At 34.5% G+C, this 18,191-nt stretch overlaps 1 protein-coding gene across 1 annotated transcript; it reads right to left on the bottom strand.

Moving 5' to 3' along the window:
- Positions 1-9,406: 9,406 nt before the first annotated feature.
- LOC109808316 (ubiquitin carboxyl-terminal hydrolase 3) lies at positions 9,407-17,185 on the bottom strand. The gene is made up of 9 exons (XM_020371257.3): positions 16,966-17,185; positions 16,635-16,766; positions 16,470-16,508; positions 16,115-16,220; positions 15,974-16,032; positions 15,777-15,851; positions 13,790-13,838; positions 13,506-13,582; positions 9,407-9,746 (listed from the first exon to the last, which is right to left on the bottom strand). The coding sequence occupies exons 1-9, from the start codon at positions 17,038-17,040 to the stop codon at positions 9,648-9,650; spliced, it is 711 nt and encodes a 236-aa protein (XP_020226846.1). The 5' UTR covers positions 17,041-17,185; the 3' UTR covers positions 9,407-9,647.
- Positions 17,186-18,191: the final 1,006 nt, after the last annotated feature.

Here is an 18,191-nt window from a genome sequence, read left to right as displayed (position 1 = left end):
CGGATCATTTTGATCCGGGTCGATGCCTTTGAAGTCGGCCTCGGTGAAAGTGATGGTAGGAAGGCGATGACGAGCTGTTTCTACTGCATGCAAATGCCGAACGGCTCGCAGGTGTCTACGTTGGGCCGATGAGGATGAGCCCCCGCCAGCGAATCCACCGGCTATGGTGTTGATGACCCGCCTAGGTTACGCCGAAGGCTCTTCCTCTCGTCTATCTCTCGACCGACTACGTTCCCTGTATGAGTGCGTTCCTGTTCTCCTCTGCTCAGGCTGATCTTGCCGCCGAGACCGGTCGGCGTGTCGGGATGAGGTCGGACGGTCTATGAAGCCTTGCAGTTGCCCCTGCTTGATTAAGTCTTCAATTTTGTCTTTCAAAGCCGCGCATTCCTCTGTGGAATGCCCCCGATTACGGTGGTACCTGCAAGACTTTGTTGTATCAGCCCTGGGAGGGGTCGAAGCTCGTTTTGGGACTGCTAGCACTTCTGAGGCAAGTGCTTGTTCTAGGACGGCCGATCTGCTTGTATTAAGTGGCGTGTATTGTGAGTATCTCGGCCCGCGAGGAGGCTTCTCGCGAGGAATCAGTTCTTTCGGACGACTCCGGAAATTAGTCTCAGCCGGCTTGTCAAGTTTTGCCGACACCTCCGCTCGGGCTTGGTTCTGGAACTCAGCCAATTCTTCCATCTGCATGTATTTGTCAGCTCACCAACGCAAATCATCCATGTTAGTAGGGGGTTTCTTACAAATGCTGTTGGCGAAAGGCCCTGGTTTCAAGGCGGGTGGTAAGGTGGTGCAGAGCTACAGCAGGGTTCAGGTCTCGGATTTCAAGCGCCGCCTTGTTGAATCGGCTCATGAACGCCCGAAGGGACTCCTTTTTCTCCTGACGGATGCTAACTAGTGCCAAAGAGGTCAACTGGTGAGGCCGGCTTGTAGCGAACTGAATGGTGAACTGGGAGGCTAATGTGTTGAACGAGTCAACAGAATTAGCAGGAAGCCGAGTAAACCAACTCAGTGCTCGCCCTTTTAATGATGTTGGGAAGATTCGGCACAAGGCGGCGTCATCAGTAGTGCTTAGAGTAACTTGAGTTAAGAACACGTCGACGTGCTCATCTGGGTCGGTGGTACCATCATACTTGTCTAGAGGCAAGGACTTCCAATGGTCAAGAAGTGCAGACTGCATGATGTTTGGGGTAAAGGGGTGTCGGTGTGCTCCGGCCGGCGTCGGTTGTATCGGCCGGCTGACCGAAGCATGGACGGCTGGGGGCAGCAACAGAAGTGTGTGGGATAGAGGTGTGATGGCCGTGCGAGTGGAACGACCCCTGGGTTGTCTCAGAGGGTTTCCATGTGGGATCCCGGTACTGGTTCTTGAGGGCAGCATTCTCTGCTCGCAACGCGACCATCTCGGTGGCATCTCTTTCCCGCTGCTGTTTCATGGCGGCCATTTCTTCCTTCATTTGGCGTACCATATCAGTCAAGTTTGTCTCCTCTACTGTCTCGGCATTGTCCGCCCCGGACTGGGGCTCATCTTCGGACTGGTGGTCTTCAACGTTGTTTCTTCTTGTCTTTGCCATAATGTCTTCAAAAAGTCTTCACAGCTATCGGTTCGGCCCCACGGTGGGCGCCAAAATGTACCTGCCTGAGGGTAAACTCGTAGTCTTCTTAGTGAGAAGGACCGAACGGATGCTTCAAACGGACTCTTCAGAGAGGGGAGGTACCTGCAAAAGGCACTCCGACGCTCAAGTTAGGACAAGCACAATATTCTAGGGTAATTAATGAACAGTGACGTACCTCGTTACGTGTGACCTATTTATAATACCTGACATGGGCCTGAACGTGGTGGGCCTATTCTAATCTTTACCAAATTAGGTAATACGATGCTAATCAGCTAACCATGTATTAATCATGCACTTGTCCTTGTTAACTGTGATTTGTACTATAACTTGTTTAACCTATCGGCACGTTGCCGAGCCGACAGGCTAATGCTTGGAGGGTTGCATGTCTTCGGCTTGTTGACCGGGCCGGTTGGCGTTTACTTGGTAATCCTATCGGATCGGCATTGGGCTGAGTCGATACATAGTATGCGGGGATACATCATGTTATTTGCATCGGCCTTCAGCCGAGCCGACATGTGCCAGTTGACTAATCTCGGCCTTCGGCTATAAGCCGAGCCGATGCTAACGTCAGCCTTGGGTATGGTCCAGTTCGCATGGGTGTGACATAATGGGCACGTGTTGGTCAACATGACCGATAGGATCCTCCCGGTACACATACTATTCAACACGACTAATTCTAACCATTAATTATGAAACTTACTTCACACTTAAATTCCAACAAAATTAAATGCTTAATTTGGGGATCAAGCAAACACGTCTCCTAGTCCTACCTCATGTGTTTCTACTATTATTGTATAAAGAATATATACGTACCTCTTTTGTCATGATGTTTGATTCATGGAATATTTATATTTTGATATTCAAAATATATTTCGTTTAATAAAATATTTTTCAGACACAATAATCGATTATATAAATTATTTCATACACGGTATTTATATTTTAACATTCAAAATATATTTTGTAGAGTGCGTTTATGAATCAATGAGTATGAGACTGCCACTAAAGTTGTATAAATTATAAAGTATAAGATTATTCTGATTTAATTAATAGTCTCAAATTTATAAATATAATTTGTATTAAATATAGTGAGGTAATGCTTTATTATTTGTATTCACTTATGCATAATTGATTACATGGAGAATATGTGTTGTGTAGTGTAAAAAATGAGAATAAATTTTTTATATCATCACAAATAAAAAACTTCTAAAGATAATTAAAAGTAAAATTATATTAATAGTCAATATATATTTCTTGAAGAATTGAAATAATCAAACATATTTTATAAAAGTTAGAAATGTGGGTTAGATAGAAATGAGCAACTTTCTATACCAAATACTATCTTAAAAACTCTTAGTGGTAAGAAACCATGTTAGAACAAGAATAAGAGTGTGTTTGCTTGTACGTCGAGGTGAACATTGGATCCAAGAAGTAATAAATAATTATTTTTATGTGATTTGTGTATAAAAGTGAATTCTTGATGGAATAAAAAAAAAACGTACTGAGTTGCGTAACCCAAATTTTCACTTTGAACTCAATCGATGTAAGTTGTGTTCAATGGCAGATCTTGAAAAAAATATTGAGGGGACCAAAATTTTTAAATACATATAATTTAAATTTTTTAATATAATATATATATATATATAAAAGGGAAAAAATTGTGTGTGTTGGGGGGGGGGGGGGGGGGGGGGGGGGGGGGCTCTGCTACTGGTTGTGTTTGTATTACAATGCAAAACATTTTTACTAATTTTAATGCAAAAGAATACTTTACAATGATCTTTTTTATTACTAAAAAAAAGCAAATTAATTATATTGTGAGGCAAACTCTGTTTGACAATGAACACAAACATGTATTATTATAATAAATAATAAATTAAATTAAGGAGATTTTAAATCAAGATTCATAAAATTCCTTTATTGTGAGATCTTATAACATTGATTATTTGAATTATTATTTGTGATCGTTTTTAGTTCTCGTTATATTTCTCTTGATAGAAATATAAGAAAATGCGCGGTGGTGTTTATACAAATTCACAAGTTTAATTAATTTTTATATATAAAAATCTGGCAGCTGTTATGTTATAAATCACAAAGTTATTTGAATATTGACCAATTTTGATAACATTGTCATTGGTATTACAAAGGTTTTCTTTTTTCATCTCATATTCTCATGTTATAGCTCTTTTTCAACTTCTTATTAAGATTCTTTGCATGTATTTCAAGTTTGCCATATCGTTAAAGCCACTGGATTGGAGTCATATTTACATTATTTTGTAATTTTTAATCAATTTTAATTAATAATAAAAGATACATTAGGAAGAGTGTATTAAGCAAGATAAATCTTGAGGTTGATTCACGCTTAAGCAAGGTCAGGGGTTTGAATCCTGCCTTGTGTATGCAACCGCGTTAAATCTTGGGGCCAGTTATTCCACTCTTTAAGGTGTCTCTAACGTAGGAAAAAAAAAATGTTGCCTGCACTACTTAAACATAATTGTTGTACATTTTGGGGAGAAAAAAAAAAAAAAAAGAGAGAGACCCTATTTAGGGTTAACTTGGTCATTGACTAAACTAAACTGTGGAATGCTGTATTCCTTTTTGGGACTGAAAATAAAGTTGGACATGCAAACCAGCCCGATCGGGCTGTGATTAAACGGATTGGTCAATACAAGCCCGTTTAGTGGACGTGATTTTTAGACTTGAAATACAAACCGGCCCACGTACCTATTTTTAGTGAAACATGAAAATGGCTACAAAATTATGTAAAAATAATTAAATAAGCAAAAGCATGCAATAATTTGAAATTTAAATCTTTAAAAATTAGGGTTGGACATGGATTAGATTGAATCAGATTTGATCCGTATTTTTATTTTTAACTGATTTAAATTAGTTTAATTTTTCTTTTTCATTTTTTAATCTTCAATCTAAATTGAACAAATCCAATCAAATGATTATAATAATTATTAAAATAAATGCAAAAAATTAAAAATAAGAAATTGTATTAAATAACTTTTAAAAACACATTATTATGTCATAAGTCTAACTAATAAACACTAAATACTTTTTTTTTTTAAAAAGAAAACATTGTAAATATAGGTGCCAAATGGATCGAATTGACCTTGTCCAACTTGACCTATACAAGCCAAACGTTATTTTAAGTTAGGCTAGTCTGATCCATATTCTTTTGGACTGTTATTTTAAGCTTCGGTTGGATTATTGGGTCAAATTAACCTAAAAAAGTACATTTTAAAAAAATGTAAGCATGGATGCAAGAATGATTGCATCTTCATTTTCTTTGAAGAAAAAAAAAAAGAAGAGATTATAGGTCATGGGATTAAGTCATTAAAAACAAAATAGGAACAATAGAACTCTCACAATGACTAAAAATATTCAATGTTAGAAAGAACAAAATTAAAAAAATTATAACATTATAAAGCACCCTCAATCGCCATCTCTCCCTTCCTTGCATGACCTTAGTGAGCTGAACTGAGGGTTCACTTTCATTTTCTTAGTGGATCGGATTGAATTTTTAACAGTACTAAAATTTATAATTAATTTTTTTAGCCTAACCTGTCTCAAACTTGTGGTGGGTCAGATTAGCTCAAGAGTCATGACTCGTTTTGACAACCCTATAATAGTTCGTCTACATTGAGATGTGTTGATTTGCTTAAAAAAAGTTAAACAAATAAGAAATAAACAAAATAAAAAGAAAAAAAATGATAAAGTTTTTTTATCTTATCTAAACAAGTATTATTATACTTAATAATAAAGTTGATATTCATAATTTCATAAACAAAGTTTTCAAACATAAACAGTAAATCATAAACTATAATTTTTAGTTACAAAGTTGTACCATAGTAGTCTCCTACCAACTCAAAATATGTCATCAAAATCTAAATTGGATGAGAGCATAAACTCTTTGCATTTTAGTACTGAGTTTGGAGGGCTCTATATCGTGGTGGTCTCCTACCAATCAAGGGGTCTCCTAAGCGAATACCAAGGGGTTCGGCCAAACGACAATTATATTCCCCCTTGAATGGCTAGGTACCAAACACCAAGATTAACGAGGGAGATATGCGCGAAGATAGTCCCCTTTAGACAGTAAGATCTCTCAAACACATAGCGAGACTTGGATTTTGGACGACCTACCTCTTCACTTGAGCAACCAATAATAAGATCCCACGATTATCCGAATAGGCAAGATAATGACCATAAATGTCAGGATCACAAGCCTATTTAATAACAATAATGTATGGCACAAGCTGCAAAATTTTGACAAGAAGCATGAGATTTGTGTTTGTAACACCACACCAATTGAGTAGGTTTAGGGAAGGTTAGTTTACACTCATGAAATGTTTTGGACACAGATACCAATTGAGTTTCTTAGTAGTCTCATTGAAGATACATATAAATACATATTCATGTTATAGCACACAAATAAAGAAGATAATTTTTTTTATCATATATCCAGAATATTAAAAAAAAAAAAAAAGTTTTCGTAAATTTTGATAAATCTTTCATAGGAGGGAATAGGGAATTAACATCATCCATCGGTTCCCGTATTTGATAAATCAATAGCATAAGTTTATCAAATATACAACACTAATCTTCGAAAATATCACACTACTGAAATATGCAATATAATATGAAAATAAGTGTTAACAGTAAATATATATTATAAATCCGAATATTTAGATATAAAAATTAAGAGTGTGGTGGATTTATGAAAAAAAATAGCAAGACTATTTTTACATCCCACTAAAAACAAAGAAGAATAGATGTTAATTAGAATTAATTAAGTTATTTAAATTAGTTATCGATTGAATATTGATTATTGCGTTTTATTTGAGTTTGATTCATCGAAATTATTTGGGATTATACATTCATTTATTCATTAGGACATAATCATATCATTGTACCATTGTTATAATTAATTTGTATTGAGGTTTTGCATGATCCACACAACTTCAACTAATCACTTCAATTGAACTTAATATGTTTATAATTGTCTACCTTGTTCAAGTTAGATCTTGATGTTCTATTAAATGTTCCTAACCTCACTTCATATGTTTGGTTTTAAGTAAGGGTAGACATGGTCCGGATAAATTTGATGATCCGATGAATCTGAAGTGAAGGAAAAAAAATTTGGATTAAAACGAGAAATCAAATATGTTCAGTTTGGAACTTGAATTTTGAATTCTATGAACCGAACCAAGTCAATGCATTTGATTAATTAAATGAATATCATATTAGTATTTTTATATATTATTATTATTAGGTTAGGTTGAGGTTTGAACTTAGTGGCGGATTAACTCATTTATCATTTTAATAATATCAATTATTTTTTTTAAGTTTTACTTGACTTCATTCACTTGGATGTTCCGTGTTAGAAATTTAGGGTTTGTCTTTCGTGTTCTTCTTTACCTCTTCAATGTCTTCGTGCACTGCCATCACGAGACCACCATCGCACACCATCACCATGTGGTTGCCTCGTTCCACATCCATGCTCATTTAAACGCATCACACATTGCCACCACATGCATCGTTACCACATTCCACATACATGGAATCTTCTACACCACACACCACCACTACATGACGACGACCAATGCATAATTGCAATCACATGATTGTCATTGCATATTGCCACGATTCCGTGCATAATCCTTAACTCTTATTATTATTATTATTATTATTATTATTATTATTATTATTATTGTTATTATTGTTATTATTATTATTATTATTATTATTATTATTATTATTATTATTATTATTATTATAGTTGTAGGATCTTTTAATTATACAGTTCACGTATCTTACATGATGGAACCAATTAAGGTATACTCCTTAGCTAATTTCCTTTTTTTTTTAAAAAATACTTTGATATATTTTAAAGAGAAGTTTTAGAACTATCAAATTGTCACTGTTTGCTTACAAACCTTTAGGATTAAATAAATGTTTCATCTAATTAATCCACTTTCTTTAAAACAAAATGTTAGAAAAGTCTTTCCTTTTTTATAGTGAATAAAATTATTAGGTTTTCATTATATATAACACTATTGTTACTATAATGACTTAGTCTAGATTAACAATTATGAAATATTTCATTTTTTAGAAGAGAACTTAGAATTGCAAAGTTATCACAATTCGTGCTCTAAGATTTCAGGATTAAAATTTGTCATGTGCAATTAATCTATAAAGTAAACTTGATCTATGGTTAAATATACACGTCTAGTTAATTTGTTTAATAAAGTAAATTTAATCGATTATTAAACAAACTATTAAAAAAGACATTTTTAAAAAATGATCAAATCAATATCAAGTAAGAATATACTGATTTCCTAAAACTTAATATTACTTACCTTTCTTTTTTTATTTAATTCTTGATATTGTCTTGTCATCTAGCATATTTTACTAATTCATTTTCAATGACGTGTGTGTAGGCTTAAGATCTTTGTGGTTGAGTAGAAAAGCTAGTCTAAACATACAATAGTGAAACAAGAAATAATAAAGTATTTGAAAAGAAACGTGATGAATACTTAAATCGTACCTTTGTGGTTGAGAATCTGGAGCTATAATTTTACAACTATTGCTCATGGCTTATGCTATTGTTCACGACTTGGTCTCATCCCTGCTTTGCTTGCGTTTTATATCCCTTGATGATGAACAGAAGGAAACTACTTGAGAAAAAAAAACTAATAACAAAAGCCAGTGGAGCCTTCCCCCTCTTGGCTACTGCTCACTCTATTTTTCCCATTCCTCTCCAAAAAAAAACCCCTCTCCTTCTTCTCTATGACTTCCTTATATAAGCACTGGACTCTTTTTCTAAGTTCACGTAAAGCCTCCAGCTACATGAATACTCTCTACCTTTCTTCTTGGGAGATGTCATTTGTCTTTGTTGTGTTTCAAATGCGAAAGACCTTCTATACGTTTCCTCTGTACAACCTTTTTCTCTTAGTTTCCAAAATTAGCTTTATTTTGCCACATTCATCTAAATAGTCTTGCTTTGGTGTGGAAAAACAATCTGCAAGAGAGCAGTATAAAGACCAACTTTTTATGAACTCTCATTTTCATTATCTGCTCATTTATTTTACTCTCCTCTCAATATCTCTATGTGTATGGACATCATGAAACATTGTTGTATTGTTGCTAACCATTGTCTTAGGGAGACAAACATTCACAAAAATATCTCAAAACCTCTACCTGCACGTTGCTACAAGCCATTTGTTCTACCACTTTTGTATTTTTATATTATTACCCTTTTTATAAATTTTTTTTGGTCACTCATGATATTCACAATTTCATTTTCTATCAATTTCATTTTCATTTGCTATAACCTGTTGGTTTTATCATTTGACGATAGTGAATTTTTAGTACACAAGACAATATAAATTACAATATAAATTACAATAATAATAATAATAATAATAACAACAACAATAATAATCATAATAACTAAAATTGGATGTTCACACTCAAGTAACCCATTTTGATAGCACTAGACTATTGTTTTCAACCCTTATTTTCTTTCAAATAAAATTTAAATAAAATATTATATATCATTAATACAGTTCTCCAATTCAAAATTGAAATTTTACCCTAAATTTTTTTTTATATATATATAATTAATAACTAAGTTCTCTATAAAAGATATTATCGAAATAAAATTTTAATTCTGATTAAAAAAATTTAGTGTTACAACATTTAAGTTTCATCCTTAGTTTCATTCTTTTCTAAAATGTAGGTTGACCGACCCATTTTTTTTGTTCATAACATATCATCATCCTACTTAAAAATTTGGTTCCAACATTTATCGCATTGTTATTATGTTGGCAGTAAACAGAACTTGTAGCTCGAAGTTACTCGCACTGAGTCTACTTTGAACCAAAGATACTGAACTAGATAGATCACCGAATGAAAATAAAATAAAAATCCGAGCATAAAATACAGGCAAAGTGAATAAAGCTGCATGGATGTCTGGGGATTGATGATACTGCAGTTAACTTCAAGAATTGCTTCTCACCCAAATTGACATCCTTAATGCCCATCCTTGGATTTCTTTGATATTGCAATGACATTGAAGTTGAGGGAACCTGGATTTTTCTGGATCATGCTCTGGATGACTTTAGCTGCATCCTGTCGTAAATTTATATTTATATATATATATATTAGTAATTAAAAATAGAAATGTAATGAAATAAACATGTAAGATGAAAGATTGTAAACCCAGCCACTTCAGAGTTCAGACATGATCAAATTAACTAACAAAATGCCATGGTGGGACTGGGATTCAGCACGACCCTCCTACTTAACTCGGGCTTGGGACAAACTATGAAAACATAGGCGGAGTTTGAAAAAAAATAAAATTCCCAATAAGACAATTCCTTCCCAACTGACATACGAGTATGTTGGTGTTTAAATGTATCTAACCGCTTCGAGAAATATGATCGCAGCTGTAGCGTCTAGTACATTCCAGATTATTCTAAGAGGAGAAACAGATTAACATTCTGAACGCTCCCCCTCAACTATTCCCTCACTTTTATGTGATTTCCAATAAATTTTTGCTAATAACAAAAATCATATTAAAAAGTGTAACAAAAGTATACTAGCATTTATCAAATTCCTAATTCCAAGTTAAACATATATTCAATCATTGATCAAGTATCGTAGTCACCAGTATAATTAGCATTGCAATGACGTACGACCTTATATTTCAAACATTTCTTGTATTATATAAAATAAAAGATACTCTTGACACACCTCAATATCCGATGTACTATGTAGAATCATCGTAAAGCAGATTAAGCAATGCAGTACCCACTAATTCTCTAACATCACAACCAGATAGAGTCTTGCATCAAACCTCTGTCAATGTTGAGATTGACTTGCAATCCAATATACCATATTTCTCTAATAGATCTCGGGAACAATTCTACTAGCAGATAAAATAGCATGTCAATGGTTCTTTGAACCTCCAGTCCTAGAAAGTGCTTCTAAATCTCCAACTCCATAGTCTAGCTTATTTGAAGGACTTCCTCTTTGTCATCTCTAGTGATACTGATATTATTCATAGTCACCAACACTATAGCTATCTCATTATTTAGTGCTCTCATAAACAATCTTGAGTCATGCCATTGAATATTCATTATAATGAGTTTTAATTATTTCATATCATGCTTTTGGTGCTTGCTTCAATCTATAAGGTGCTTTCTTCAACTTGTATACATAAGTGAGCCTTGCTCTCAACATATCCCTTGGAGTATATTTCCTAATCTAACTACTCAGAAATAAATTCCTACATCCGTATGCCAAAGCCTCCAAGACTTGCTAATTGTTTGTGCTAATAGCACAAACACAATAATTATTTTAGCCATTGAACTAATTCCTTGTCATAATCCCACTTGTGAAAATCATCAGGCCACTAAATGAGCTTTGTATCTTCTTTACTGATCCATTTGGACAACTCTAAACCTTGTATACCCATTTGGCCTTTTCACAATATTATCTCCAATCAGCACAACAATAGAATATTTTGGATTTGACTTTAAAATCCTAGTAGATCTACCTAGTGGTCCACCTCAAATTCCTCTATTTTGAGTTGGTCTCTCCTCTTTTGCAGACCTAGTGTGTACCCCTGACAGCCAAGGGCTTTTCCTTTTATTTGGAGATCTTGCTTTCATATATGTAAAAAAGATGATTATGGGCTAAATACATGTTGAACATTATTATGTAACTAAGGAAATTAGGAGAATTGAAAATCATTATTTCATTACTCTCAGCATATATAATTATAATAGTCTTCACTGTGTATTTCAAACACATGGATTCTATCACATCACTCGTTTCTCTCCTCTCTCCCTCTCAACATGGTATCAGAGCAATGAATTAGTGAAGGAGCTTGCACAGTTAAGAGAGCAAATCAGACAACAATTACTACAACACCAACCTGAAGTTCTTCACCGTTTTGGGGTGATGTGTTGTGCCTAAGACTTGTTATTTTAACAACCAGGTGCTTTCTTCTGTTATTCACAACAAATACCACACTATATTTTATTGATGAATACACAGCCTGCCGACTTATCTTCTTATAGAAAAATCAGGCATGAGCCCCATTGTTAAACAATTCCATAATCATATTTCAACTGTTTAGCAATCTCAAATTCAAAATTTTAATAGCAATGATGGGAGGGAATAATTGACTGACCATACTAATTATCTCATCGATCGTGAAAATCATAGCCAAAGCTCTTGCATCTACACCTCTCAACAAAATGTTGTTACAGATAGCAAGAAAGGAAACCTTTTAGGGGTAACATATTCCTTGATGTCTTCAAAAAGCTGTTCCCAATACATATTCTGGAGAAGCTGTCTTTAATGCAGCTCACCTCATCAATAAATTCCCATCGAATCCACTTAATCCTTGTACTCAGCTACTTGCTAGACTCAAGAAATGTTTCTTACTCGAGCAATTAGAAGCAAAAATCCAACAAGGATGAATTTCTAGAAGATAGTTCCCAGTGGTTGGTATGGAAATTCATATATTAGACACTTACAAGGCACAACACTACCTATAGCAAAAAGTTTACGCATTGTCCTGCAAACAGGCAACTAGGGGCAGCCAAAGGAACTCGAGGCACAGGAATTCTAAATAAGAAATGCGTGACATGAAAGATCAAAGGGTTTGTAAATTCTAATTGGGCTAGATAAAGAGATCAATTAAGGTTAGTGCCACCACAGGGTATTGCCAAAAGGTATGTAGAAAACTACTTACATGGAGAAGCAAAATACAATCAGTTGTGGCAAGGAGAAGTGCTGAAGCTGACTTCATGGCAACCATACGAGGATTGTTAGGTTCCACTTGCAATATATGGTACTTGAGTCTCAAATAAGCATGGGATTCTAATGTGGGGTTTCTAAGGCCCTGGGCTCTGCAACTACGACAGCTAACTTTTGTGGTGTGGTTCTCCCAAGGTTCTTATCAGGTTATCTCAATTAGGATCAAGAGATTCCTAAAGACCTAAAGCTCTCTAGAGAAGGTCCTATGAAACTATGTAGTAACAGTGAACCAACCACAAGCATAGTTCACAACCCTGTCCAGCATGATTAAACAAAACATGTAAAAATTTATAGGAATTAAATCAAAGATGAAATTTTTTAAGGGGGTATCACTATCTTCTAAATTCCAATAGAACACCATGATACAGACTTATTCTCCAAAGCCTAGTCAACATTTGGGTTCTAATTCTTATTTGGCAAGCTAGGAATGATTAATATCTACTCACCAGATTGAGGGGGAGTGTTGGAGAGGATCTTGATCATCATAGAAGGTAGCACTTAATGCAAGTAGCTGTAAATGTTGTATATTTATTGTAATCTATTAATTGTACCCTGATTGATAATAATAGCTTAGAATAGGAGTAATTTCCTCACTCTTTCCATTTTACCTTATATGATTAGGGTTGCTTTAGCCTATGCCTATTTTGTATAAATTATGTATTCTCTGTAAGCAATAAGTAGGATATCTTTCTAAAGAATCTTTGTTCACTAAATTTACAAAGTACAAACTCAAATTTAATACACTATCTGTAATATTTTTCCTAAAAGGTTGGTGCTCCAATGCCCGAGCCACTTTTTTTCTTATTAGTAAGAATTACAGTGATAACTAGGTTCAAATCTAGGACTGTGTGCATACTCATCCAACCCCTCACTACTAAGACGACCCTAATGCCAAAGCCACTTCCATACACAATCGTGGTTATTGTTTCTTCATCCATCATTTAAATTCATAAGTGACAACAGAACTACTTGCATTTGCAAACCAAATCATATTCTTTTACTAAATACATGTCTTTAAAGAGCAATACAACTATACCCTTAACATTGAAAGATATTTACCCTCAACAAAGTACTTGGTGAGGATGGACCATGAGATATTGGTTCTGACTTTCTTCCATCAAGTTCATACAATTCACCTGCAAATTATACAATTGCAGAGAAATTACTCAGAAAAAATCAAGTAAACTGTAAAAGGAGAACAAAAATTTGATCTAGACATGAATTAGATATTTAAGTTGCTTACAATATTGTTGGTGATACAATTACATCTAGGAATATTGTTTTGCTCTTTTTACAACCACCATACAGAAAAAAAACATTAATCAGTTACATAAAGAAATTACCATCCACACAAGAAAAGCAGATGAAATGAGTGTCCACATTATCTGATGCCTGCATTATAAATATTTTAAACAATAAAATTGTAAGACAAGAAAGGAAACAAACTGAAAAATTTTATTATTGTAAGGGGGACGGGTTGTTATGTACGTTTACAATACTATGCAAGTTTTGCCTCAGTATAACAACATTAATATACAAGAACACTTTGACAATTATATCTCCTAAAACCTCAGTAATTTATATTACCAGCTTGTTGAACTTAGCATATACAACATAATCTATGTAGTATGGAAGACAGACAGACAGAAGCTGATAATTCTTCACTCACATCATGAAAAATAACTTTCCACATATGTTAGATGAAAGGGCTTTAAATTTTACCAGAATTGCTCTCCTCAAATACCATTGGTTATCTAAAACTCATTCAACAGGTAACTGGGACCTTCTTTACCCTCCTCTGATGGATACAATTTATGAACTATCCAAGAAAAAGTCTAAACAATGACCTACTCCCGGATGCTTTCAACTTGTGTGATGTTTTCATTGATCATCTGCTACCAAACAATTGCAAAACCCTCCAACGACCAACACATGTACTATTAGTATTGAGCAGCAGATCAAGTATATTTTTCATTCATTTTGCTCCATCTACACAAAAAAGTTGCATGGCAAGATGATTCAAGTATTTTTTTTCATATAAAAAATAAAAATGCTTTTTCTCCTTAATGCAGCATCATTATTTTAGCCTTTTGGTCTATGTATAATTTTTCACTTGCTTTTTTATATATAAAAGAAATTCATTTGGATGAAAAAAACACTGCCCAGTGCATAAGGCTTCCACCTAATGGGGTTTGAGGAAGGTAAATGTATGTAGCCTTAACCCCACAAGTGAAAAGATTGTTCCAAGGTTTGAACCTGTAACCTCCCCATCATAAGGCAGAAACCTTACTGTTGCACCAGCACTTGCCCTCTAGAAAATCACTAAGATGAAGAGGAGAATATTACAAAGAAATTTGAAGAATAAGGGATCCTCCATAATGAAAAATTAAAACTACAAAGGAAAAGAGAGAACATCAAAGTTCAAAGCTTCCCAATCCCTCCATATATCTGTTAAGATACCACCATCAAAAAGATCATGTTCTTCACACCAAATAGAAGCCAATTGCCTAATTTTATCCCAATAATCCCAATAAGTTACTAAACCAAAGAAACCTCCTTAAAAATAGGATCAATACGCTTTAACCAAATGCATCAAATACTGGAATAGATTGCATATTGCCATAAAATTCAGTATTTAGCTTCTTTATTTCTACCAAACTCATTAAAGCTAGTCACCAAAAACATCAGGTTCACATTATGGTCTGAATTTGCTATATACTAACAACTTATGTAAATCACTTTGAAAATTTTACAATTGCAGCTACTTGTACTATAGAAATAAACTTCTTAGACCTCTTTGGCTCATTAAAGCAAATCCCTTGGCCTAAGTCATAAAACTAAGAAAAGGCAGGGTTTGACTCCAATGGATTGGTATCTGCTCATAATTTTATATCTCCTGTGAAGTTAAATGATCATTTGTTTTTGATAAGTTCTCAAAGAAACATATTCGTACAAACTCAGTTACCTAACAACTTAAATTTGAGCATTGGTTCAAATCTCTTGTCTAAAAGACCAAATATAATTCCCAGGATTACTCGTCATATAACAACCCTCCAACTTCCAATTCTCCACCCCTAACTGTAGTAATAGTAATAATCTGAACTGGATACTTTACTAGTAGTATGTCATATAAAAGTCCCTGCTTAAGTATCAGTTTATCACATCCAAAGAATAATGATGACAACAAACAACTAACAAGATTATCAAGATAAGAAGGTCAAACTGAACCTTTCATGACTACATTTGTTTTCTGTTTCACTAATACATCACATCATAACAACCCCCACCCCCAAATTTATTGTAGCTTTAAAAATTAATAAATAAAAGTACCACTGTATCGCCAGCAGTGGCCGCTACTGAATGAGCAACTTCCATCTCCCTGTCATTCTCAAGAAATACAGCCCGCTGCAATATACAAATTAGAAAAAGTCAAATGAGCATTATAACTGACCAATAGTGTCAGTTGATTAAACATATGAAATATGATAAAGAAAGAGAGGAGGTTCAGGTAGGAAGAAATAAATAACCTGCATTGGATCCATGCTTGCAGTAGATTTGAAAAACTTATCAAAGAAAGACCCCTCAGCTGGTAACAACACAGAATGAATGAGATTTAATTGTTGATGACTAAAAATTTTACCGAGGCTGTGAGATTGTTGAATACCTACCAAGCTTAACTTCGGAAGTTATGTTTCCAAGTGCATGAAGCAGCCCTATTGTACCACAAGCATTACCCACGGTTTGCTTCATAAAATACACTTTACTGCTATAATCCTACACCAGAACAACAAAAATTCCTACTCAAGGCATGAAGTTAAATGATAAATTATATGATATATGCTACCTTAAATTCAGATTATTGGACATTGTTTAATAAAATGGTCAATTAAGCTTGTCAAACGGTCCTATAATTAATAATCAATAATAAACTAAAGTCAAACAGAATGCACAATTCTTTGAATCAGGAAAAACGAATGGTCACAAATAGATAAAAACACGCTATAAATAGACATATCCACTCACCTTTTTTTCTTTTTCCTGTTGCAACCTCTCTTCTTCACTCTGATAAGATATAATAAAAGCTTCACAAAATCAGAAGCAACATATTTGAATATGACATGACAGTAGAAATTAAAAATAAATAAATAAAAAAGTGACATGTTTTGTGTGTAGAAACTAGAAACTAACCTTTGCGGTAAGGGGATAAAGAAAAAGCACAGCAAGAACTGGCTTCGGAACCATTTCCAGAAGCTCTTCGTCTAAGCCAAAAACATCACAGCACTCAGCCTCATCCACCGGAAGGCCAAGACCCCAAAGGAACTGCAATTCACCGGAAACACTTAAATTATGCATGCGAGAAGAGAAGAAGAAAAAAACTGCAAATCCAAAATGAAAGAGAGAAACTATTTTGCAAAATTTGTGATACGAGTATGGGTTCAATGAATACACGATCATAATCCGAGGCATAATAATGGAAACATTTTGCCCTATGATAAAGAAAGAGGAGAAGAGAGAATGCCTGATTCATGACGTCAGGGTTAGCTTCGAGAGGAAGCCACCTTTTCGCAGAAGGACGTTCGTCTAAGCTGGCCATTCTAATTTCTTCCGAGTTTCTTCTGCTGCTGTTAAGCTCTTCTTCAAACTAGAAACGTGTCAAATCTAAGATACCGCTGAAGTCACTATATATTGTTGAATTGCGTGGGCCTTATTGGGCCTTTGCGAAGCCCATTGTTTTAGCAAAGACATATTAGCTCATTTCCACTTCCGAAGCTCTTCTCCTCGATGCTATCGTTGTTTTGGGATACAGAAAAGTAGAAAACCAACCTAATTGTATATATGGAAGAAGTAAAAAATAAATAATAAAAAAAAACTAAAAAAGATTGACCTATGAGAATCCAAAACAAGGACAATTTTGATATACTATAAATTTGGTGTTGTTATTCATAAAATAGAATGTCATGTTATTTCTTTCTTCTTAAAAAAGAAAACTATTTAAGTCAATCTTGTTGTATAACTGTTTTTGTCTCTCTCTTTTTGTTTTTTTAAGACTAATGTACTCTTATAACTATTATAAACTACTCAATTTCAAATACAATCATCCACGATGGCACTATCATTTAATTTCTATTATTTTGTTTTCTAAAATAAACATAATGAAACACGAAGTTTCTGTTTCTCTTTCGCATGATAATATAAAATAAAACAAAAAACAAAAAAAAAACAAATAATTTACATGGAGAGCTCTGCTAGGGTTTCTGAAGGAGAGAAGGATAATATGGAGCGTAGATGCACTAAGAAGGTCAAAACGAAGGAGGCTACTGATGATATAATCGTGGACGAACAACTGGATGACACCATGGAAGACCATGACGCTGAGAGTCATGGAAACAGTGACCATAAGAAATCTTATGCTGAGAGCGTCTTGTCCACTGGAGGAGGGAAAATTTTTTCCGACTACCATAGCTTACTGAAGGAGATGGAGGAGTTTGATGACAGATTCTCTGCTAACACAAACTCGCAGGACATCAACGAAGAAGACCTTGACCCGTGCCCAACTATTAATGTCTCACAAGATGAATTTGAGGAATGGTGCTCAGTCTGGAAGAATGCTTTAGTAATCAATGTTCTGGGGAAGCGAATCTCGTTCAAAGCTATTGAGCATAAAATCAATCGTGATTGGGTCAGATCTGGATCAGCTAGGATTATTGACATGCCCAATGATTACTACCTGGTGCAATTCTCAGC

This window comes from Cajanus cajan, chromosome 5 (genome assembly GCF_000230855.2).
Source record: "Cajanus cajan strain Asha chromosome 5, NIPB_CcT2T_4, whole genome shotgun sequence".
In the NCBI taxonomy this organism is placed as follows: Eukaryota; Viridiplantae; Streptophyta; class Magnoliopsida; order Fabales; family Fabaceae; genus Cajanus; species Cajanus cajan.
The sequence above is the reverse complement of the archived record's forward strand: the minus strand, read 5'-3'. Positions and strand labels throughout refer to the sequence as shown.